Here is a 24,074-nt window from a genome sequence, read left to right as displayed (position 1 = left end):
GGCTACATTTGCCCTGTCCCCAAGCTGTTTAACCAAGGGTGACCGACTGTTTGACCTGCAGACTTGAGTACTTGAGATCTCATTCTGTGCGTGTGTGTGCAGGCAAACCGAGATGGACGAGGCAGTAGGCGCTCTGAAGGACAAGTATGAGCGTGAGCGCAGCATGCTGACAGAGGACAACGGCAAGCTGACCGCGGAGACCGACAGGGTAAGGACCACACATACGTACAGAGGTACACACTGTGGGAAAGACAGGCGTTGTGAATGGACACTTAACCTGACACTCTCTCTCGCTATCGCTCTCTTCTTCTCCCCCCCACTCTCTACCTCTTTCCTGCTCTCTCCTTTCCTGTCACTCTCTTTCTCTCTCTCCCCCCTCTCCATCACCCCCACTATCTCCCGGTCCCCCGTCCCCCTCCATCTCCTGCTATCTCCCGCTTTCTCTCTCTCAGCTGTGTACGTTCGTGGACAAGCTGACCTCTCAGAACCGTCAGCTGGAGGACGAGCTGCAGGACCTGGCCTCTAAGAAGGAGAGCGTGGCTCACTGGGAGGCCCAGATTGCCGAGATCATTCAGTGGTGAGGGGAAAGGCAGCTATACGGGGCTGTGAACTTGTCCAATAGGATAGCAAATGTTCCTTTTCTGTTTTTAAAATGTTTAAACCCTGTGTACGGCCTGTATAGATTCTTCAGAAACCTTTCCTAAGCTGATGTCTGTCTGACCCCGTAGGGTGAGCGATGAGAAGGACGCCCGCGGCTACCTGCAGGCCTTGGCCTCCAAGATGACCGAGGAGCTCGAGTCACTCCGCTGCTCCAGCCTGGGCTCCAAGCCCCTGGTAAGATGGGTACCAGAGAGAAACCCACGCACACGCCCCATCCCCTCCGGGGTGTTTGTATCCAGGGATTATACATGTCATTGTTAAATTAGCCCCCCCCCCCCGGTCTGAGCGCAGGCGTCTCTAGGGACGGATGTTAATTGAAGCAGGTCAGGTGCCTGACTGGAGGGTACAGCAGCTGTTTCTGAGCACCACAAGCTGTGTAGTTTGTAGGCTACACCCTGTCTACTCATTTTACCTTGTCATTACTGCTGTGCTGTGGTATAAACCTACAATTTTTCTGATGCCCCAGTGGTGCTTCCCAGTGTAAGTTTGCCGGAATGACTCATAGGAGCGTGAGGGTACAAGTACACCCCCTGGACAGAACGGTAATCTGTCGCAGGGCCTTCCTTACCCCCAATATATTTCCTTAATGCTGAGTGCCAAGTACAGACAAATCCTATTTTTATAGTTTGGTATCAACCTTCCAATCTCAGGGCGAACACGCTAACACCACACTGAGTTGGCCCCATAGTGCACGACTTTTGACCAGAGCCCTATGTATGGAATAGGGTGCTTATGGAGTAGGTTTGACTTACTGTAGGCCTATAGGGCTCCTGTTAAAAGTACAGAACTATGTATGGAATACGGTGCTTATGGAGTAGGTTTGACTTACTGTAGGCCCATAGGACTCCTGTTAAAAGTACAGAACTATGTATGGAATACGGTGCTTATGGAGTAGGTTTGACTTACTGTAGGCCCATAGGACTCCTGTTAAAAGTACAGAACTATGTATGGAATAGGGTGCTTATGGAGTAGGTTTGACTTACTGTAGGCCCATAGTTCTGTACTTTAAACAGGAGCCCTATGGGCCTACATTGAAAATAAGAATGTGTTCTTAACTGACTTCTTGATATGCCACACCTGTCAGGTGGATGGATTATTTTGGCAAAGGAGAAATGCTCACTAGCAGGGATATAAACACATTTGTACTCAACATTTGAGAGAAATAAGCTTTTTGTGCTTATGGAAGATTTCTGGGATCTTTTATTTCAGCTCATTAAACATGGGACCAACACTTTAGGTGTTGCGTTTATATTTTTGTTCAGTGCAATTAAAAATGGAAAGCAATAAGTATTCAACCCCTTTGTTATGGCAAGTCTAAATAAGTTGCATGGACTCACTCTGTGTGCAATCATTTTGTTAAACATGATTTTTTTAATGACATCTCATCTTTGTACTCCACACATACAATTATATGTACGGTTTCGCAGTCGAGCAGTGAATTTCAAACACAGATTCAACCTCAAAGACCAGGGAGGTTTTCCAATGCCTTGCAAAGGGCACCTATTGGTGGAAGGCACTGCATTTGACATGGCTTTCAGTCACAATTAACAAAATGTAAGCAATTACTTTTCATATAGCACTCAAGCTACTTTGAGTAGAAAGGGCTCCACACTTGTGCTGTGCAAAAAGTACACACAATTTAATGTCCTGGACTGTGCTCCATATTGACGTTTGGACAGTGTATGCATGTATGTCAGTGGTTCACATACACTATATAGCACTGTATCGATCCTGAATGTGATATTGATATGAGCATCCATTCCAGACATATTGCCCCCCCCCCTCTGTGTCTCTCTCTCTCTCTCCTCTCTCTCTCTCTCTCTCCTGTCTCTCTCTCTCTCTCCTGTCTCTCTCTCTCTCTCCTGTCTCTCTCTCTCTCTCTCCTGTCTCTCTCTCTCTCTCCTGTCTCTCTCTCTCTCTCTGTCTCTCTCTCTCTCTCTGTCTCTCTCTCTCTCTCTCCTGTCTCTCTCTCTCTGTCTCTGTCTCTCTCTCTCTCTCCTGTCTCTCTCTCTCTCTCTCTCTGTCTCTCTCTCTCTCTCTCTCTCTCTCCTGTCTCTCTCTCTCTCCTGTCTCCTGTCTCTCTCTCTCTCTCTCTCTCTCTCTGTCTCTCTGTCTCTCTCTCTGTCTCTCTCTCTCTCTCTGTCTCTCTGTCTCTCTCTCTCTCTCTCCTGTCTCTCCTGTCTCTCTCTCTCCTGTCTCTCCTGTCTCTCTCTCTCTCTGTCTCTCTCTCTCTCTCTGTCTCTCTCTCTCTCTCTCTGTCTCTCTGTCTCTCTCTCTCTCTCTCTGTCTCTCTGTCTCTCTGTCTCTCTCTCTCTCCTGTCTCTCTGTCTCTCTCTCTCTCTGTCTCTCTCTCTCTCTCTGTCTCTCTGTCTCTCTCTCTCTCTGTCTCTCTCTCTCTCTCCTCTCTCTCCTGTGTCTCTCTCTCTCTCTCTCCTGTGTCTCTCTCTGTCTCTCTCTCTCTGTCTCTCCTGTCTCTCTCTCTCTCTCTCTCTCTGTCTCTCTCTCTCTCTCTCCTGTGTCTCTCTCTCTCTCTCTCCTGTGTCTCTCTCTCTCTCTGTCTCTGTCTCTCTCTCTCTCTCTCTCCTGTCTCTCTCTCTCTCTCTCTCTGTCTCTCTCTCTCTCTCTCCTGTCTCTCTCTCTCTCTCTCTGTCTCTCTCTCTCTCTCTCTCTGTCTCTCTCTCTCTCTCTCTCCTGTCTCTCTCTCTCTCTCTCTCTGTCTCTCTCTCTCTCTCTCCTCCTCTCTCTCTCTCTCTCTCCTGTCTCTCTCTCTCTCTCCTCCTGTCTCTCTCTCTCTCTCTCTCCTGTCTCTCTCTCTCTCTCTCTCTCTCTCTCTCTCTCCTGTCTCTCTCACTCTCTCCTATCTCCTGTCTCTCTCTCTCTCTCCTCTCTCTCTCTCTCTCTCCTGTCTCTCTCTCTCTCTCTCTCTCTCCTCTCTCTTCTGTCTCTTCTGTCTCTCTTGCTCTTTCTCTAACCTCCCCCCATGTGATGCGTCATCATTTCCTGGCTCGTTAGACCGCGATGTTACACGATCCGCCAGCATCCACGGAATGTCATCCTGAAAAGTCCATTTGTCATCGGCAGCTGAATGGCGCTCCCTCCTTCGCTCAATTTAACACGTCCATCGCATTGTGTTTGTGAGAGAGGGTAGGGTGGAATTAATGAAATCTCATAGGATTTTTTGCACCTGCTGAATTGTATTTTAGTTGGGCCGATATGGTTGTGTTTGAGGTTTTATTGTTGAACAGGTGTTTTCATTGAGGCCATGTTCAGTTATCTTTTTTTCTAGAATGACGGATTCTTACGTCTTACACACTCTATTGAATTACATGTGGACTATTACATCACAGCTTGATTATAGACAGGAACCCAGTGATTCCTGGAAAACCAGTCACCAGACTTACCATGGAGAGAATGTGAATACAGGAGCAGATTCAGCACGTAGAGGAAGTCACCTTATTGGCCAGTTGCAGAGTCACTCATCTCTGACAGGAATCAGTTAAGTGACTTAGTTAGCTCATTTTGGCCCACCAGAGAATCCAAACCACATTCCTGGTGTTGTCAGCGCCGAAACTCTTAACTGCACCTCATACTCAGAGCGAGTTGAATTGACCACTGTTTAATGTAATCACATGAAACCTTGCTCCCCACCCTGAATACAATATAATAATCCTGCCTCGTCCCCAGGACCCCCTGTGGAAGGTGCGCCGCAGCCAGAAGCTGGACATGTCGGCCCGTCTGGAGCTGCAGTCGGCCCTGGACGCTGAGATTCGGGCCAAGCAGCTCGTCCAGGAGGAGCTCCACAAGTTCAAGGCCGCCAACATCTCCTTTGAAAGGTCAGCCCCGCCCAGGCGACCCCCAACCGTAAAGAAGAGAATGTGCTCAACTCTAAATCCTCTTATGTAATGGCATAGGTTTTGCCTTGCACCTTCCTCAGTGCGCGTGGTGTGGCGCACCGGAATTGCAAGGAAGGCGCTGCCATACGATGTTGCAGCTTTGTTTTGTTACAATATTAGTTTTACTTTTCAGATACACAATATAAAGCATTCTATTTGGAATATGTGACCGGCCAGCTCAATTCAGTATTATGGAGCAAAATTTGAAATGGTGTTTTTTACATTGGATAAAGTAGAGACTCAGAGCTACAAAATGGTTTATCATTTCAGGAACAATGGGAATGTCATTTTGCTTTGAAAGTTGATAAACTTGTAACCCCACTTTTTTAGAAAATGGCCTTTTAACATTTTGGTACACCTACTGGAGAGCTCTTTGTCTACACCCATTGAGCATTGTTCACACCTCTAAAGACTTAGCCCCACCCATCCCTTTAAGGATTCACATGTGAGGCCATGTACTAAACAACCAATGATTAAGGCTAAAGGCTGGTTTATACTACGGGTGTGTTTATAAATTTACAATCTGGAGTGCCAGAGTGTGCTCAAAGTGCTGAATTCAGAGTATTGTCATATTGTCCGTTTGTAAATTCAGAGCATTTCGCTCTGTGTTCAGTGTGCGTACTGGATGTTCTGGCCGGAGTAGGGTTGATCCGAGCGTTCTGACCTAACAGCAGCAGTCAAGTACCCACGCTAACGTTGGCTAGCTTGCTAGCTACTTCGACACCTATGAGAGAACAGCTCATTCTGGCCATTTTACTCACCCTAGCAGAGCTGGTTAGGCTGTTTTTATGTTATTCAGAGCATTGGTGACTGTAACTCTGCTGCTGGCAACAATTTAATTACGCTTTTTTACCAACAATAACTGACACCGGCCGTATTCAACGGGTGTTGAGCGTTCGGAAATGTCAGTTATTCTGTGCTCCGGCACACTCAGACAACAGTGCTCTGAAATCGCAGTTGATAGCCAGAGTGAATTTATCAGCTATGTCTATTGACAGTTGTCGCAGTGACATCATGAACATTCTATTAAAATGGTTACTTGCATAGTAGAGGTCTTTTGTTTAGATCTGTAGCTAGTGGCGCATCGGTCTAAGGCACTGCATCTCATGGCTAGAGGCGTCACTATAGACCCTGGTTAGATTCCGGGCTGTGTCATAACAGGCCGTGATTGGGAGTCCCATAGGGCGGCGCACAGTTGGGACCTGCGTCGTTAGGGTTTGGTCGGTGTAGGCCGTCATTGTAAACAAAAAATGTTCTTAACTGACTTGCCTAGTTAAATAAATAATAAATAGCATAACAATGAACCATAATCCCAACTCATAACGTTACTACCATGCATGAATTTGCAGGTATCTAACCAACCAGATTCAATGTTAGCTAGCTACATTAGGCTATAACTAGCAATGCAATTGGCTTGGAGATACGAATAATATAACTACACACAGATCATACACGTAACGTTAGCTAGCGAGCCAGCCAGCTAACGTTAACTAGCTAAAAGTACACTTTATCTTGAAATGAAAACGACCTTCTGACAAAATTAGAAATGTGTAATATCTGAAAATTGAGCTAGCTAGACTAATTTACCCGCTTACATGAATGGACCATGGTTGCCCTTAGTTTGAAGGTATAATCCGGAGACAGGTTTTTATACAACAGCCTTCAGTGTGTTCTCTTTTCAACTCCGTCTGCATATTTGCAATCAAACACTAGAATTTTCTCCATCTCCTTAGCGATCATTCTCTAATTCCACTGATTTCAAAACTCGGTCCTCCAGAAAGTGGAGAGCAACACTTTTGCAGTTTTACTACGTGTTATCTTTCAAAAAAGCTGTGTTAGAATGGATTACTTACACATACTGACCAGCTCATGTTATAGACAGAAGTGTGCAACATGGCAGACCAATCCAAAATAATGTCTCGGCATGTCCAGCCCAGTCGTTTTCTCAGCCAATCAAGACTTTTTCTGTGGCTAAACCAACTAGGCTCGTAATTTAACAATTTTATTCGGATTTACAGGTGGCAAACACATTTGTTATTAAGGCACATAAAAGTTCACATGTTCCAGAAGTCATTTCTGCCAAAAAACACATTTTGATTTAAAAAAACAGTTTAAATGCAGTCGTGACACGTGACATAAACCTACTTTCCTGAAACGAGTCACATATGAAGTTAATATACGGTACCACACAAAAGTTTGGACACACCTAGTCATTTGAGTTTCTTTCTTTTTACTATTGTCTACATTGTTGAATAATAGTGAAGACATCAAAACTATGAAATAACACCTATGGAATCATGTAGTGACGGTGTTAAACAAAATATTTGAGATTCTTCAAAGTAGCCACCCTTTGCCTTGATGACAGCTTTGCACACTTGGCATTATCTCCAGTTTGACCTGGAATGCTTTGCAAAAAGTGTTGAAGGAGTTACTACATACGCTGAGCACTTGTTGGCTGCTTTTCCATCACTCTGCGGTCCAACTCATCCCAAACCATATCAAATTGGGTTGAGGTCGGGTGATTGTGGAGGCCAGGTCATCAGACCAAAGGACCGATTACCACCGGTCTAATGTCCATTGCTTGTGTTTCTTGGCCCAAGCAAGTCGTCTCTTCTTATTGGTGTCCTTCAGTAGTGGTCTCATTGCAGCAATTTGACCAAGAAGGCCTGATTCACACCGTGTCCTCTGAACAGTTGATGTTGAGATGTCTGTTACTTGAACTCTATGAAGCATTTATTTGGGCTGCAATCTTGAGGTTCAGTTGACTCCAATGAACTTATCCTCTGCTGCAGAGGTAATTCTGGGTTTTCCTGTGGTGGTCCTCATGAGAGCCAGTTTCATCATAACACTTGATGGTTTTTGCGACTGCACTTGAAGAAAATTGAACTTTTTCGTATTGACTGATCTTAAAGTAATGATGGACTGTCGTTTCTCTTTGCGTATTTGAGATGTTCTTGCAATAATATGGAATAATTTGGTCTTTTACCAAATAGGGCTATATTCTGCTTTGAAGAAACTCAAATATAAAATATATTTTTTATGTTTAACACTTTTGTTTACAACATGATTCCATATGTGTTATTTCAGAATGTTGATGTCTTCACTATTATTCTACAATGTAGAAAATAGTCAAAATAATGAAAAACTCTAGAATAAGTAGGTCTATCCATCTATTGACTGGTACTGTATTTATTTAAAAAAATAAGAAGAATTTCAACCTCACTTCAACCTTAACCCTGAAACTAACCCCACATACATACACCACACACGTTACCACCCCACATGGTTGGCTCCAGGCATTTGACCTTTCAAGGGATGTGGAGACACATGTATCTTCTCAAGGGTCAAACGTGAAAGATCTAATGCAAGCGAGCTAGATGTTGATCTATGCGAAGATGTAGTGTTATTTTGAATAAGTAAGCATGATTGACCTTCTTTCACATTTGAACGCCATGAGGAGGATGACGTGGAAACCACGTGTTTTTCTCTCTCACCCCATGACACACACACTCTCTTTCAATCTCTCACACAGCAAACTAAAGGATTCCGAGTCCAGGAGCAGGGAGATGGCGGAGCAGCTGGAGAGCATGAAGAAGGACTTGGAGAGCCGCTCCGTCAAAGGTTGGCCAACCATGCTCTAACCCTGAACCTAACCTCTGGCCAACCATGCTCTAACCCTGAACCTAACCTCTGGCCAACCATGCTCTAACCCTGAACCTAACCTCTGGCCATCCATGCATTACCCTTAAACTGTCCCTGGCATATGCCACCTTACACAAATACATTGCCAACAAAAAGTATTCATACCCTTTGACTTTTTCCACATTTTGTTGTTTTACAGCCTGAATTCAAAATGTATTAATGTATTTTTTTCTATCCCTCTACAAACAATACCCCATAATGATAAAGTGAAAACCCGTTTTAATAAATGTTTGCAAATTTATTGAAAATCAAATACAGAAATATCTCATTTACATAAGTATTCACACCCCTGAGTCAATACTTTGTTGAAGTACCTTTGGCAGCATTTACAGCTGTGAGTTTTTCTGGGTAAGTCTCTAAGAGCTTTCCACACCTGGATTGTGCAACATTTAACCATTATACTTTTCAAAATGATTCAAGCTCTGTCACATTGGTTATTGATCATTGCTCGACAAACATTTTCAGGTCTTACCATCGATTTTCAAGGAGATTTAAGTTAGAACTGTAACTAGGCCACTCAGGAACATTCACTGTCTTCTTGGTAAGCAACGCCAGTGTAGATTTGGCCTTGTGTTTTAGGTTATTGTCCTGATGACAGGTGAATTCATCTCCCAGTGTCTGGTGGAAAGCAGACTGAACCAGGTTTTCCTCTAGGATTTTGCCCCCAGCTTAACTCCATTCCGTTTATTTTGTATCCTGAAAAACTCCCCAGTCCTTAACGATTACAAGCATATCCACAACATGATGCAGCCACCACTATGCTTGAAAATATGTAGATGGTACTCAGTAATATGTTGTATTGGATTTGCTACACACATTTGTTATTCAGGACAAAAAGTGAATTCCTTTGCCACATTTATTGCAGTGTTACTTTAGTGCCTTGTTGCAAACTGGAACGCATGCTTAACCCCTCTAGGGTATGTGGGACGCTAGCGTCCCACCTGGCCAACATCCAGTGAGATTGTAGAGTGCCAAATTCAAATACAGAAATACTGTATTATAAAAATTCAGAAAAGATACAACTATTAAACATTAGGTTTAAAGATGAACTTCTTGTGAATCCAACAACGGTGTCAGATTTAAAAAATGCTTTACGGCGAAATCATACCTTACAATTATTTGAGAACATAGCCCAGCAGACAAATCATCACAAACAGTAACCAGCCAATTAGAAGGGTTACACAAGTCAGACATAGAGATTAAATGAATCACTTACCTTTGATCTTCATATGGTTGCACTCAGAAGACATTAATTTATTCAATAAATGTTCCTTTTATTCGATAAAGTCTCTCTTTATATCCGAAAACCTCAGTTTCCTTCAGTAATCCACAGGCTCAAACGCAGTCACAATCCTAATTGTATCCGTAAAGTTCATAGAAACATGTAAACGATGTTTATATTCAATCCTCAGGTTGTTTTTAGGCTAAATAATCGATAATATTTCAACCGAACAATTAACGTCGTCAATATAAAAGGTAAACAAAGGCACTCTCTGGTCGCGCACATGAAAAAGCTCTGTGACACGGCAGGGTCCACTCATTCAGACTACTCTTACTCCCTCATTTTTCAGAATACAAGCCTGAGAAAAATGCGAAAGACTGTTGACATCTAGTGGAAGGCATAGGAACTGCAATTTAAGTACTAAGTCAATGGATACTGTAATGGCATTGAATAGAAAACTACAAATAAACAAAAATCCTACTTCCTGAATGGATTTCTCAGGTTTTCACCTGCCATATCAGTTATGTTATACTCAGACATTATTTTAACAGTTTTGGAAACTTTAGTGTTTTCTATCCAAATATACTAATTATATGCATATCCTGGGTAGAAGGCAGTTTAATTTGGGCGTGCTTTTCATCCAAAATTCCAAATGCTGCCCCCAACCCTAGAGAAGTTTTGCAAATGTTTACTCCTCAACTTATTTAGGTGTGCCATAATTAACAAATGGGTTAAATACTTATTGACTCGAGACATTTCAGCTTTTCATGTGTGTGTGTGTGTGTGTGTGTGTGTGTGTGTGTGTGTGTGTGTGCCAGTGCCAGTGAAAAAATACAAATCTCAATTTAATCTATTTTAATCAGGCTGTAACACAACATATTGTGGAAGAAGTCGAGGGGTGTGAATACATTCTGAAGGTGCTCTAGGCTGTTACATTCTCTTCATCTGGACTAATATAAACAGTATTTGGTATACTATACTTCATACAAATGTTGTATGATTGTAGTTGGTCGTACAGGTTTAGAATAAGGTTTGTTTGGTTTTATTTGATCATTGGAGATGCACATCCATCCATAACTTCTAAGGATTACCTCTCAGTTATAAACAGAACATTACATTTCATTCTCTAGTAATGTCAGTTACATGTTTCCCTTCAACTGTACAAATATTAACAGTATTCCTCTCTAGAATCGTTTAAATGCAGGCTATGAACATAATAGCTGACTGTCCTTCTCTTCTAAACACAGGGATGAAACTGCCTGATTTCCAGGACTCCATTTTCGAGTACTTCAACACCTCTCCCCTGGCCCATGACCTGACGTTCAGAGTGAGTGTCTCTCTGCATCACATGTCCGTAACAAACCTTAATAGCCACTGTCTCGCCGCCTCTGTGTGTATTGGTGGTGACAGGCCGGTGGGATATTTCAAAGGGTGGGAGACTTGGCACACAAACATAAACAGACACACACACACACACACACACAGACAGACTGGCTGGCGCTGTTGTCACACTCGCATTGTCAAACACATTTACACACACACTAAAATCCTTAGATGCAGTGATTGAGAGACACACAGTTCAACATGTGAGAGTGCCAAGCACCGGAGTTCATATCACCAAGCCCTCTGATGTGCTCAATCACCTCATCACCTCAAAGGACTTCAATAGCGCGGAGGGGGGACGCGAACGGTATCATACTTCCTGACCCTCTCCCCACAGAATACATCGGTGTTATGTTACCCATCGGCATATGGTAAGCCGATGCCGCCACCACGGTTTGGACAGGATCTGCAGTGAAAGTCAGTCATGAAAGGGAGGAACTGCACCGGAGAGAGTAGGGGTACAAGAAACGTGACCTGAACTTAACGAGAGAGAAGCTAGTTTGGTCTAACTGTTTCCCCTCATTTTCATCTCAACACAAACGTGAACCAGAGTTTTCTTCACTGCCTGGCTGCCTCAAGTTTGTAAAAAAACGGTTTAGTCAGCATCGAAGTCACAACAGGTCAGCTTAAAGGCCCCAGAAAACCTGTTTTAAGTGTTTGTTCAGAGGAAACTTATTTTGTCTCTGTTCCTTCTAGTCTCTTAGGGTCATAAATTGACACAGGATAAACCATCGGAAACGATAGTCTAATTATGTTCTCGCAGTAAACCCTGGTAAATGACCTTGTCAACTCTTGACCCCCTTGTGTTATTTTCTTTGCAAAATAAACCCCCGAAAAACCTGTGCTTTTTATTTTTTTGGTCCCTTTCGTGTGTCACCATTCCAAAAAAGGACTCGGTCTCTTCCTCGTCTGCATATGAAGTAAGTTTGCTGCTCAAAGCTCCTTACCCCTTTTTCTCACAGTTAACCCCTAACCCGAGGGGTTGTGCTGCCAGCGTATAAAAAGGTCGGGAGGAAAGCATTGAGCTTCCTCCTGGTGTGTTGCCCTATTTTTTTAGCAATTAGTCGTTATCCAGTAGCATGCTAATATGGACTAATGCTCCTTTAATGTCTTGTCTCACATAGTAGTGTGCATATTCTTATAGTTTGAACTTTTCCTAGTATTTCTATTGTTAATATTGTGAAAAGGTTCGCTGCTACACGTTTAGTGAAATAAAATAACTTGTGATTAGCACAGGTTTTGGCTAATGCTAATTTAGCTAGAAGGATGTTATGCTAAAATAGACCTTTTCATAGCTGGTGGTACTTTTCTCCCCTAGTAAACCTCCCCCTAAACCTGCATAGCATGTGTTGGGCACTAAAAGGTTACTGAGATGCTCCTCTAGAACGTGCTTCCTTATCAGAATCCCCACCGTTAGCATTAGCCGGCCCTCTAACGGCTAATACCGCTAACGCCAGTCATAACTCCTCAGTGGTGTAGCCAATCACATCACAAAACCCTGTTAACTATTAGCATACTTTTATCTTCCTCCACAACTAACGAGTCAAAAGGAATAAAACCCTACAGCAGCACACTGAGATGAGCAGGACCTTTTCACTGTGTCTTTAGTCAGTGAATGAGTGGGAGGATATTTAACCTGCCCTTCATTTTACTTTCATTAAAAATCGATTAGCGTCAGATACCTCCATGATTTCTCCTAATCTTGCCAAACTTTTTTCTAAAGTCAAAACCTTATCTGTGACACTGTTAGGCTATACGTGTTCAATGTAGACTACATAACGTTTCAGTTGATACGCTCTGTGGTTAAATTGACCATGGTTACGTGCAATTATTGTGTATAGTCAGGTCAATATAATATTTCCTTTAAAGTGTTTAAATGCTTGGCAAAAATAACCATTTCCCCAATAATCATGTTTACATCTGAAATCAGGCAACCTGGTGGGACTTTTGATAAAAAATCGGCAATCAAAATGAACGTTCTACCACAGTGACCACGTTATTTTTGTAAAGACTATTTGAGTTCGGACATAAAGTTTGTTTTAAAACTCTAAGATGCATTCTTTCAGTTTTCACAAATACACAACTGGAACACAGATGAAGCTGTTTACATGTCCTAATAATTTGAAAGATTGCTCAGAAAAGCAGGTGTTTTAATCGGCGTATGCTTACCTCGATTATGACATTACGCCAATTAAGATAAGCAGAGTAAGGCGTTTACATGACTAATGCCATACGTAGCCTTCTGCCATAAGCAGTTTAATATTGAATTGTGTGTTCATGTAAACATACTCATTGTTAGACTCTGAAGTGGGCCGTATACTGAAGGTTTCTCACAGATTAGTAGATCGACATCAAAATAGTGTATGATGACATGATTTGTGTATAATACAGTATACTTGTGTTTTAGACAATACAGTGCCTTCAAAGTATTCACACCCCTTTACTTATTCCACATTTTGTTGTGTTACAACCTGCATTAAAAATGGAATGTGTCACAAATTTTACAAATTAATAAGAAATGGAAAGCTCAAATGTCTTAAGTCAATTAGTATTCAGCCCCTTTGTAAGTAAGTTCAGTAGTAACAATGTGCTTAACAAGTCACCTAATAAGTTGCATGAACTCTGTGTGCAATAATAGTGTTTAATATGATTTTTAAATAACTATCTCATCTCTGTACCCCACACTTACAGATAATTGTAAGGTCCCTCAGTTGAGCAGTGAAATTTAAACAGATTCATCCAAAGACCAGGGAGGTTTTCCAAAGCCTCACAAAGGAGGGCACCTATTGGTAGATGGGTAAAACATTTAAAAAAAGCAGACATTGAATAATCCGTTGAGCACGGTGAAGTTATTAATTACACTTTATTTGGTGTATCAATACACCCAGTCACCACAAAGATACAGATGTCCTTCCTAACTCAGTTGCCAGAGAGGATGGAAAGCACTCCGGGATTTCAACCGAAGGTCAATTGTGACTTTTAATAGCTGTGATGGGAGAACTGAGGATAGATCCACAACAGCATTGTAGTTACTTCACAATATCAACATAAATGACAGAGGGGGAAAAGAAGGAAGCCTGTAAAGAATACAAATATTCCAAAACATGCATCTGGTTTGCAATAAAGGCTTTTTTCAAGGACTCCCGAGTGGCGCGTTGCGGTCTAAGGCACTGCTTCTCAGTGCTAAAGGTGTCACTACAGACCCTGGTTCGATCCTGGGCTATATTACAACCGGTCATGATCGCGTCCCATAGGGTGGCGCACAATTGGCCCAGCGTCGTCTGCTTAGGGTGAGGGTGTGGCCGGGGTAGGCCGTCATTGTAAAATATGTTCTTAACTGACTTGCCTAGGTAAATAAAAATAAGCCAATAAAGTAAAACTGCAACAAAAAATGTGACAAAGAAATGTACTTTGTCCTGAATACAAAGGATTATGTCACTGAGTACCACTCTTCATATTTTCAAGCATGGTGGTGGCTGCATCATGTTATGGGTATTCTTGTCATTGGCAATTACTTTTTTTTTTGTAAAAAGAAACAGAATAGAGTTAAGCACAGGCAAAATCCTAGTGGAAAACCTGGTTCAATCTGCTTTCCAACAGTCACTGGGAGACATTCACCTTTCAGCAGACAATCTAAAACACAAGGCCAAATATACACTGTAGTTGCTTACCAAGACGGCAATAAATGTCCCTGAGGAGCCTAGTTACAGTTTAGACTTAAATCAGCAGGAAAATCTATGGCAAGACTTGAAAATGGCTGTCTAGCGATGATTAACAACCAACTTCAGAGCTTGAAGAATTTAGTAAATAATAATGTTCAAATATTGTACCCTCCAGGTATACAAAGCTCTTAGAGAATTACCCAGAAAGACTCACAGCTGGAATCATTGCCAAAGGTGATTCTAACATGTATTGACTCAGGGGTGTAAATACTTAGGTAAATAAAAAAATTATAGATTTAATTTTAAATATATTAACAAAGTTCTTAAAACAAGCTTATTATTATGGGTTTTTGTGTGTGTAGATGTGACAAAAAAAGCAATTTAATCCACTTTTAATTCAGGCTGTAACACAACAAAATGTGGAATAAGTCAAGAGGTGTGAATATTTTCTGAAGGCATTGTAAATATGGGCTGATGTATTTTAGTTTTATTCACAAAACCACATGAACTCCGTACATGTCCCTAGTATGCCTACATGATGGTCAAATACTATTAGCGTTGGCAGTTCTTGTGTGTGTGAGTTGGTGCAGGTGTTGTTGAGATGTGTTCCTCGCCTCAGATACTGATACTCATTTATCAAAACACTAGTTAGTACATGGAAAACACAAGTATTTGAGGAGAGGAACACGTCTGGACACAACACAAGCATTGAGACACTGGAAATTAGTACCACCCGCCCAGTACACAGACACACACACTTACTTGTCCTGTCACTCCTCTCCCTCCTCCAGAGCAGCTCTGTCAGCGAAATTGACTCCACGCCTCAGAAGTCCGACGTCCTCTCCTCGTCAATCTCTGTAGCATCTGAACAGGATGTGAGTGTCCTGTCTCTCACACACACTTCCGTCCCGGCGCACATTCCTCCCATACATCCTTTCTGCATAGTCATTTTTCCAGTCAATTAATTAAATACATTTCTAGATTAACATTTGACCTTAATCCTGAATGTAGGTCATTGAATGACTATCTTATCCCAGTAAAGCGTAGTTCAGTTTCACAGTGTAGAACCAGAGGTATTTTCATTAGGGTATGCAAAAGAAAATTGTGTTTCTTCTTGGGCAACTCAATGTAGTCCCTCCCTGTTTCAGTAAATTATCTTCCATTTGGTGCCTTATGAACACGACTCAGCTCTATCCTTTTTCCAGTCTGACCTGCTGACTTGTGAACTTTGACCCCTCTCTCTCCCACAGGAGCCAGTCCCCAAGCCCCCTGCTGCTGCCCCTGCTGTCCCGTCCCCTGTCTATCTGACATCACTGCTGACCGCACCAAAGGTACCACCTGGCCACACACGCACACGCTGTCAGGTAGTCTGTAATGCTTAGCTATGTGTTGTTATCTCTCTCTTCTTGTGTGTTTGCGTGCGTGTGCCCGCAGCCCAAAGCTCACCATCTGAGCATCAAGACCTTCTCCAGCCCCACCCAGTGCACCCACTGCAGCTCTTTGATGGTGGGCCTCTTCCGCCAGGGCTACGCCTGCGAAGGTAGGTTTCATACACACGAACGACTATGCTCTCCGCCGCCATTCTCGGTGAGTTGGGGGACTGAGGAAACTACGGGTGGCATTTTTTTCCGGCAAACACACACTAAGTAAACAAACTGTAACATTTTAAATAAACAGCAGATCTGATAGTGCAGCTCGCCATTGTACTGCATGTATCCTTGTAAACTAATTCTCTCTCTCCCTCGATCTCGCCAGTGTGCTCCTTCATTTGCCACGTGTCCTGTAAGGACAACGCCCCCCTGGTGTGCCCCATCCCCCCCGAGCAGGCCAAGAGGCCGCTGGGCATCGACGTACAGAGGGGCATCGGCACCGCCTACAAGGGCTTCGTCAGGGTGAGCACCTAATGAAAGGTTATGACCATAGAAATAGAATGACTAGAACATGCATTCTGGCCGCATGTTGTGCGTAATTCAGTTACATGATAATTCACTACTATCATTTTTGGATGTTGTATCTGATGTAATTCATGTTAAGTTCATGTTTTAAGTATCCCTATACTTATTACGGTGCTTTCACTCTGTTATTAGTGCGCCTGTGCAGACGTTTCCCTTGTTGTTGGACCGGGCCTGAGTGTAATGGCACCTATGTACTGTGGAGATACTGTGAAGTGAACGGTGTTAAACTGGAACCTAGTCGTTGTGTCATTGGGAGTTAACAATCAAAACATCTCAAATTCTGTTCAGCTTAACAAGATGGGAACTGTAGCGTGTATTGGAATTGAAGAACATAAACAGACCTCAATTGAAAGGTTGCTGCTCCCCTCTCCGTCAGATCCCCAAGCCCACGGGGGTAAAGAAGGGCTGGCAACGGGCATACGCTGTGGTGTGTGACTGTAGACTCTTCCTGTACGAGGTGCCTGAGGGCAAGTCCACCCAGCCAGGCGTGGTGACCAGTCAGGTCCTGGACCTCAGGTAGGATCTGTGTGAGTGTGTGTGTGGGGTGGGGTGGGTGTGTGTGTGTGTGTATGTGTTTGTAACACTATGTTCTGTGTATGTCCACAGGGATGAGGAATTTTCCGTCAGCTCCGTCATGGCCTCGGACGTCATCCACGCCACCCGAAAAGATATCCCCTGCATATTCAGGGTAATCTTCAAACTGCAGCATGTGAAATGCTGTATGTCTAAAGTTATTATATTGACCCTTTTTTATAATATATTCCTACTACGGGATGATGTTTCCTATCGGAGAAAGAGATTGTTTATTGGGTTAAGTGAAGACATTATTGTAACACGCTCTGAAGGATGTTATAACTATGCGTTACTATGGAGCGTTGTATTGAATCATACACGTAATAAGTGTATCATAACACACTACCCTTCTTGTGAATGTTATTAGATTGATTACTCTGTCATTTCACTCTAATCTACCGTTACTGGGTGTTTCACATGTCAAAGTCAACGCAAACAAAATTGAAATAAGAATAATTCAACATGGGCTTTATATAGCACTTTTCTGCTGCATTTCCATGGAGACTTTACCCCCACACCAGTGTGTTGCCAGTAAAGCAGAGGGTCACCAAGCATGTGGTGCAGGTGATCGGGGACTTCATCTTGCAAAGAACACAGCGACGCCTCCATGCTGTGCCCTTTTGGCCCTGAGGCACATCCATACCTGCAGAAATAAATTTGGGCAGATGAACACTTGTGGCAGGAGCAGAAGGGACAGAGGTAGAGTAGGTAGAACGTGGTGCTGCAGCCAGCAAGCTCCTTGATGAGCAGTTCTCTGAAGGCTTTCTGTGAGAGGAAGGGCCTTCCAAAGCTCTTAGCCATTTCCTTGTGTAGGATGAATGCATTCACCACAGCAATATAGATGAAATGATAGAAGAACGTCTTGTACCATTTCATCGTCTTATGGAGAACATTGTAATATTCTATCAGCGCATCTGATAGGGCCACACCTCCCATGCTCTTGTTGTAGTCCTTTACTGCAGTTGGAATGGGGACATTTTTGGTGGTCCATAATTCCCGGCACCATCCTTCACACGTCTGACAACATGATCCCCATTGAAGGACTTGTGGATTGTTGTGCACATCACCACCTCTCTGGTATCCATCCACTTTACAAACAGCAGGCCATCTTCACGGATCCATCGCATGGTCCCCCGCTCAGCCCGCTTACGCATGTCGTTCACCTTCGTCTTCAGAAAGCCCACCCTGTTGGTACGAATGGTGCCACAAGCCCACACTTCCCGCTTCCTAAGGTCTGCAAACAGGGTAGGGCTTGCGTAGAAGTTATCCACAAACAGTTTGTAGCCCTTCCCTAGCAGTTGAAAATCCAATAACTCCATTACAGAGTCATAGCTAAGTCCCTTACCGGTAGCAAAACTGTTCTTCCCCTCATAGACAAAAACATTGCATGTGTAGGCACACACAGAATCAGCCAACACAAACGGCTTGTAACCCCACTTGGTTGGTTTGTTTCTCATGTACTGTTTGAGGCCAATTCTGGCCTTTGAGGCTACCATCCTCTCATCTATTGACACGTTCTGGGCTGGCTGAAAGTAGGTTTTGCAGGCCTCAACAGTGTTGTAGTAGAGAGGTTTTATTTTGCACAGTCTATCAAACGTTGCTGTGCCTCTCTTCTTGTCATTCGCTTCATCAACCTTTGGGTCACTGATGTGAAGCGTATGTGAGAGAACCAGAAACCTTTTTGCAGGACATAACAGTCATGGGGAAAGACAGTTGGTAGAGAGATGACGTTTTCCAGTAGTCCTTCAGCTTTTTCAGTTTCACCAGCCCCATGTAGACGACCAGTGAAGGGTAGCAGAACAAGTCTGACATGGATATGGGCTTCCATGCTACCGTTTTGCCTGCTTGCTTCTTCTCCCCATATTTATTCGTGTTAGACACGAGCGAATCGACAACGGATTGGGTGGAAAAACAGCTGAAAAAGCTGAAGGGGGCTGTAAGTTTGTCATACTCACCTGAGGTCCTGGCTCCCTTTTCGGCCTAAATGTTGGTTGAGGTGGCTCCACATCATCTTCTAGGACAGTGTGCCAACGCCCTTCTGTCCCTTCGTTAGCAGGTGGTACACTTCCCCTCCTCCGCTTCTTTGTCAGTGCCTTCACACCTCTAGATGGCCCGGGAGGTGTGGAGCCGGAGACAACCGGTGTCCGGCTGGATGAACCAGCTTCCGTGGGGGATGGACACCTTGGCACTGGGGGCTCCCAGTGTCACTGTGAAAGAAAATGTTCAGTTAGAATAGTTTCACATATGAGCCCTGTATCAACAGGTATAATAAACATATACATATATTGTTGTGGGCCTGCCTCAAATAGGCTATTTCATGTGGGGGCGGGGTGGAGTGGCAGACACTCATCTCGACCATGCTCCCTCTAATCCATAAACTGTAGACTGAGAAGAAGAAGCATGGTCGCTGTGTTGCGATGTGTAGGTTTTCTGTTACATTCTACTCCATTCCATTTTATATATAATATACACACACACACACACACACATAGGCTATGGGTCATTCACATACATACAAACATACCCCCACCCACAACGCATAGCCAATGTGTACTTTACACATTTCATTACATTTTTATATATTGTAAATAAAATGTTTTTTAAAGAAAATCACAAATAATATTTATATTATTAATTTCAAACAACGGCATTAGCAGAAACTTAGAACTTAGAACTTACCAGTCCAAAACTATGTCCTCACCGTTCAAAAAAATATGCTTCCATTTTGGAGTCATAGCTATGGTCGCTAGCTGAATCTGAATCTAAAAGAAGATCTGTTTCACTGTCACGATCAATTTCCTCTATAATTTTGTCTACATTCGTATATCTAGTCTTAATTTAGCTTTCCCTGACTTATTCGCCATGATGTTCGATATATAAACAGCTGAAGATGCGTGTTACCAAAAAGGGCTGTGCGTCACAAACTTGGCTCCTTCTAGTATGAATGTTCAATTGCTGTCTTTACACAGGGGTTTACTACATGGGTTGGTCTTCTAAGACATAAACTTTACCTATTGCCGTTTACCTCAGCTCATTGGCTATCTACCCAGCAAGATTTCAAGACCGTCAGTGTTCATTGGGTTAAAATACAGTCAATCAACGAAACAGCGGGCAAATCTTTTGTGCACAAGGATGTCATTACTTGTCTTCAAATCGGTTTCTTTCAGTCAATACGTCCCGCGAAATGACCCAACAGGTTTGATTGTGTTACAAACAAACCAGTTGATTGCAGTGAAAAGTCACGTTCTGTGTAGGTTATTTACCTGGAATGTGTCGTCGAAAATGGAATGAGACGGAATTCACGACACAAGCGGTTCACAAAATGTTTTCTTGTTGGGCTATAAAAACGGATTTTATCAAACAAAAGATCATTCATTGTGTACCAAGGAGCATTGGAATTGCAAACAGACGAAGATCGTCAAAGGAAAACCATTTATTTTATTGCAGTTTGTGATTGTTACGCCTGTGCTGGTTGAAATAGTTGTTTTTTATGGGGCTCTATACTCAGATAATCACATCGTATTCTTTTGCAGTAAATCCTTTTTTAAATCTGACAACGCAGTTGGATTAGCAAGATTCTAGGCTTTCGATACATGTGAGAGACACTTGTATTTTCATGAATGTTTAATGACTATTGATGTAGCGATCACCGTATGTTGTGGAATTTCAGCCCGCTACCGGGTTCCATGCTCGGAGAGGTTAATAGTAACTGTAGTGTAATTGTGTCCATTAGGATTGTGACACTGGGAGAGCAGAATCAGCAACTTCTGCATCATCAAGACTGCTTTGTGAGAAGGTGTTAAAGTTTGAACTTGGCCATTGTTTTGTAAATGCCAGCTAAAAAGTACCAGTGACCTGGCTTTTGCCCCAGGTGAAAACAGGTTTTCCGGACCATGGCCCAGTGAAACAACTGGTGCCGGCCCGCGTAGATGGAAAAAGAAAAGTCTGAGCCTTTTGGGTAAAACACTGCGGTCAATCCTGTATGGAAATGCACCATTGAAGGACCCAAAGACACTTCCTGTTATTATTAACCCTCGCCTCTGTCCCAGGTGACATCATCCCTGCTGAACTCGCCAGTGTGCGCCGCCTCCCTACTGGTGCTGGCGGAGAGCGAGGCGGAGAAGAGGAAGTGGGTTGGCATCCTGGAGGGCCTTCAGAGCATCCTGGCCAAGAACCGCCTCAGGAACTGCGTGGTGCACGTCATGCACGAGGCCTACGACTCGTCACTGCCCGCCATCAAGACCATGCTCTCCGCCGCCATCGTCGGTGAGTTGGAGGAAATGGGGAGACTGTATGTGACATTTACGTCTCACCAACACAACTGCGCTGTGTGTTTTTGTGTGTGTGCGCGAGGCATACGACTCGTCACTGTCTGCCATCAAGACCAAACTCTCCATGATAAGTGAGTAAGGGACAATGGGCCTCTTATCATTCGTGACCAGCAAGACATTTGTGTAAATCTTTTCTTCTGATTACAGCTTTTACACAGTTTAGTAGCTGGAACAGGCAAAACAACAATATTCAAGGGTTAAATATTTGTTCAATCTCTTGTGGGTTTTGTTTATGCGTTTTTCATAGAAACAAATGTACGGTATGTATTGATATATTAGTTCCAGAATGTGTGCAGGAAAAATGGAAAGAGAGCGAGGGAGAGAGAGGTGTATGCAGAGAATGTGTGAGTGTCAGAGAAAGTGTGACTGACTGCTCTTCTCTCTGCAGATCGAGAGCGTATCGCCCTGGGCACAGAGGAAGGCCTGTTTGTAGTGGAGGTCACCAGAGATGGTAAGAACATACTCAGGTCATATTCACCCATAGGCCGTTTTCACATATGACATCCGATACCATGGTATGGTTTCCTGGCCGTTTTCACATATGACATCCGATACCATGGTATGGTTTCCTGGCTGTTTTCACTTATGACATCCGATACCATGGTACGGTTCCTGGCCGTTTTCACATGTGACATCCAATACCATGGTACGGATTCCTGGCCGTTTTCAGTTTAACATCCGATACCATGGTATGGTTTCCTGGCCGTTTTCACATATGACATCCGATACCATGGTACGGTTTCCTGGGCGTTTTCACATGTGACATCCAATACCATGGTACGGTTTCCTGGCCGTTTTCACATGTGACATCCAATACCATGGTATGGTTTCCTGGCCGCTTTCACATGTGACATCCGATACCATGGTATGGATTCCTGGCCGTTTTCACAGTTTGACATTCCATATCATACCATGGTATGGTTTCCTGGGCGTTTTCACAGTTTGACATTCCATACCATGGTACGGTTTCTTGGGCGTTTTCACAGTTTGACATTCCATACCATGGTACGGTTTCTTGGTCGTTTACACAGTTTGACATCCCATACCATGGTATGGTTTCCTGGCCGTTTTCACAGTTTGACATTCCATACCATGGTACGGTTTCCTGGGTGTTTTCACATATGACATTCCATACCATGGTATGGTTTCCTGGCCGTTTTCACAGTTTGACATTCCATACCATGGTATGGTTTCCTGGCCGTTTTCACAGTTTGACATTCCATACCATGGTACGGTTTCCTGGCCGTTTTCACAGTTTGACATCCAATACCATGGTATGGTTTCCTGGCCGCTTTCACATGTGACATCCGATACCATGGTATGGATTCCTGGCCGTTTTCACAGTTTGACATTCCATATCATACCATGGTATGGTTTCCTGGGCGTTTTCCCAGTTTGACATTCCATACCATGGTACGGTTTCTTGGGCGTTTACACAGTTTGACATCCCATACCATGGTACGGTTTCCTGGTGTATTCACATATGACATTCCATACCATGGTACGGTTTCCTGGCCATTTTCACATATGACATTCCATACCATGGTATGGTTTCCTGGCCGTTTTCACAGTTTGACATTCCATACCATGGTACAGTTTCCTGGCCATTTTCACATATGACATTCCATACCATGGTATGGTTTCCTGGCCGTTTTCACAGTTTGACATTCCATACCATGGTACGGTTTCCTGGGTGTTTTCACATATGACATTCCATACCATGGTATGGTTTCCTGGCCGTTTTCACAGTTTGACATTCCATACCATGGTACGGTTTCCTGGGTGTTTTCACATATGACATTCCATACCATGGTATGGTTTCCTGGCCGTTTTCACAGTTTGACATTCCATACCATGGTATGGTTTCCTGGCCGTTTTCACAGTTTGACATTCCATACCATGGTACGGTTTCCTGGCCGTTTTCACAGTTTGACATTCCATACCATGGTACGGTTTCCTGGACGTTTTCACATATGACATTCCATACCATGGTATGGTTTCCTGGCTGTTTTCACAGTTTGACATTCGATACCATGGTACGGTTTCTTGGGCGTTTTCACAGTTTGACATTCCATACAATGGTACGGTTTCCTGGGCGTTTTCACAGTTTGACATTCCATACCATAGTACGATTTCCTTGGCGTTTTCACAGTTTGACATTTGATTCCACGTTACGGTTTCCTGGGCGTTTTCACATATGACATCCGATACCACGGTACGGTTTCCTGGCCGTTTTCACAGTTTGACATCTGATACCATGGTACGGTTTCCTGGCCGTTTTCACCGTTTGACATCTGATACCATGATACCGTTTGCTGGGTGTTTTCACAGTTTGACATTCCATACCATGGTACCGTTTGCTGGGTGTTTTCACAGTTTGACATTCCATACCATGGTACCGTTTGCTGGGTGTTTTCACAGTTTGACATTCCATACCATGGTACCGTTTGCTGGGTGTTTTCACAGTTTGACATTCCATACCATGGTACCGTTTGCTGGGTGTTTTCACCGTTTGACATTCCATACCATGGTACCGTTTGCTGGGTGTTTTCACAGTTTGACATTCCATACCATGGTACCGTTTGCTGGGTGTTTTCACAGTTTGACATTCCATACCATGGTACCGTTTGCTGGGTGTTTTCACCGTTTGACATTCCATACCATGGTACCGTTTGCTGGGTGTTTTCACAGTT

At 43.4% G+C, this 24,074-nt stretch overlaps 1 protein-coding gene across 4 annotated transcripts in view; it reads left to right on the top strand.

The window, feature by feature from the left end:
• The window catches only part of LOC118386739 (serine/threonine-protein kinase MRCK beta-like), a 96,354-nt gene that overhangs the window by 49,329 nt on the left and 22,951 nt on the right, over window positions 1-24,074 (top strand). For 3 of the 4 annotated variants that reach the window (XM_052523410.1, XM_052523409.1, XM_052523413.1), the window contains exons 13-27: window positions 103-208; window positions 453-577; window positions 729-834; window positions 4,345-4,493; window positions 8,086-8,174; window positions 10,725-10,804; window positions 11,751-11,780; window positions 15,314-15,397; window positions 15,773-15,853; window positions 15,957-16,062; window positions 16,278-16,414; window positions 16,854-16,993; window positions 17,084-17,165; window positions 21,100-21,316; window positions 21,770-21,832. In XM_052523410.1, the coding sequence (XP_052379370.1) occupies window positions 103-208; window positions 453-577; window positions 729-834; window positions 4,345-4,493; window positions 8,086-8,174; window positions 10,725-10,804; window positions 11,751-11,780; window positions 15,314-15,397; window positions 15,773-15,853; window positions 15,957-16,062; window positions 16,278-16,414; window positions 16,854-16,993; window positions 17,084-17,165; window positions 21,100-21,316; window positions 21,770-21,832 (1,595 nt within the window). The remainder of the gene's footprint in view (window positions 1-102; window positions 209-452; window positions 578-728; window positions 835-4,344; window positions 4,494-8,085; window positions 8,175-10,724; window positions 10,805-11,750; window positions 11,781-15,313; window positions 15,398-15,772; window positions 15,854-15,956; window positions 16,063-16,277; window positions 16,415-16,853; window positions 16,994-17,083; window positions 17,166-21,099; window positions 21,317-21,769; window positions 21,833-24,074) is intronic. The other variant, XM_052523412.1, reaches the window with a different exon arrangement.

The sequence above is a fragment of the Oncorhynchus keta genome, chromosome 8 (genome assembly GCF_023373465.1).
Source record: "Oncorhynchus keta strain PuntledgeMale-10-30-2019 chromosome 8, Oket_V2, whole genome shotgun sequence".
Classification (NCBI taxonomy): Eukaryota; Metazoa; Chordata; class Actinopteri; order Salmoniformes; family Salmonidae; genus Oncorhynchus; species Oncorhynchus keta.
Note: the sequence above shows the minus strand (reverse complement) of the source record. Positions and strands in the feature narration are given on the sequence as shown.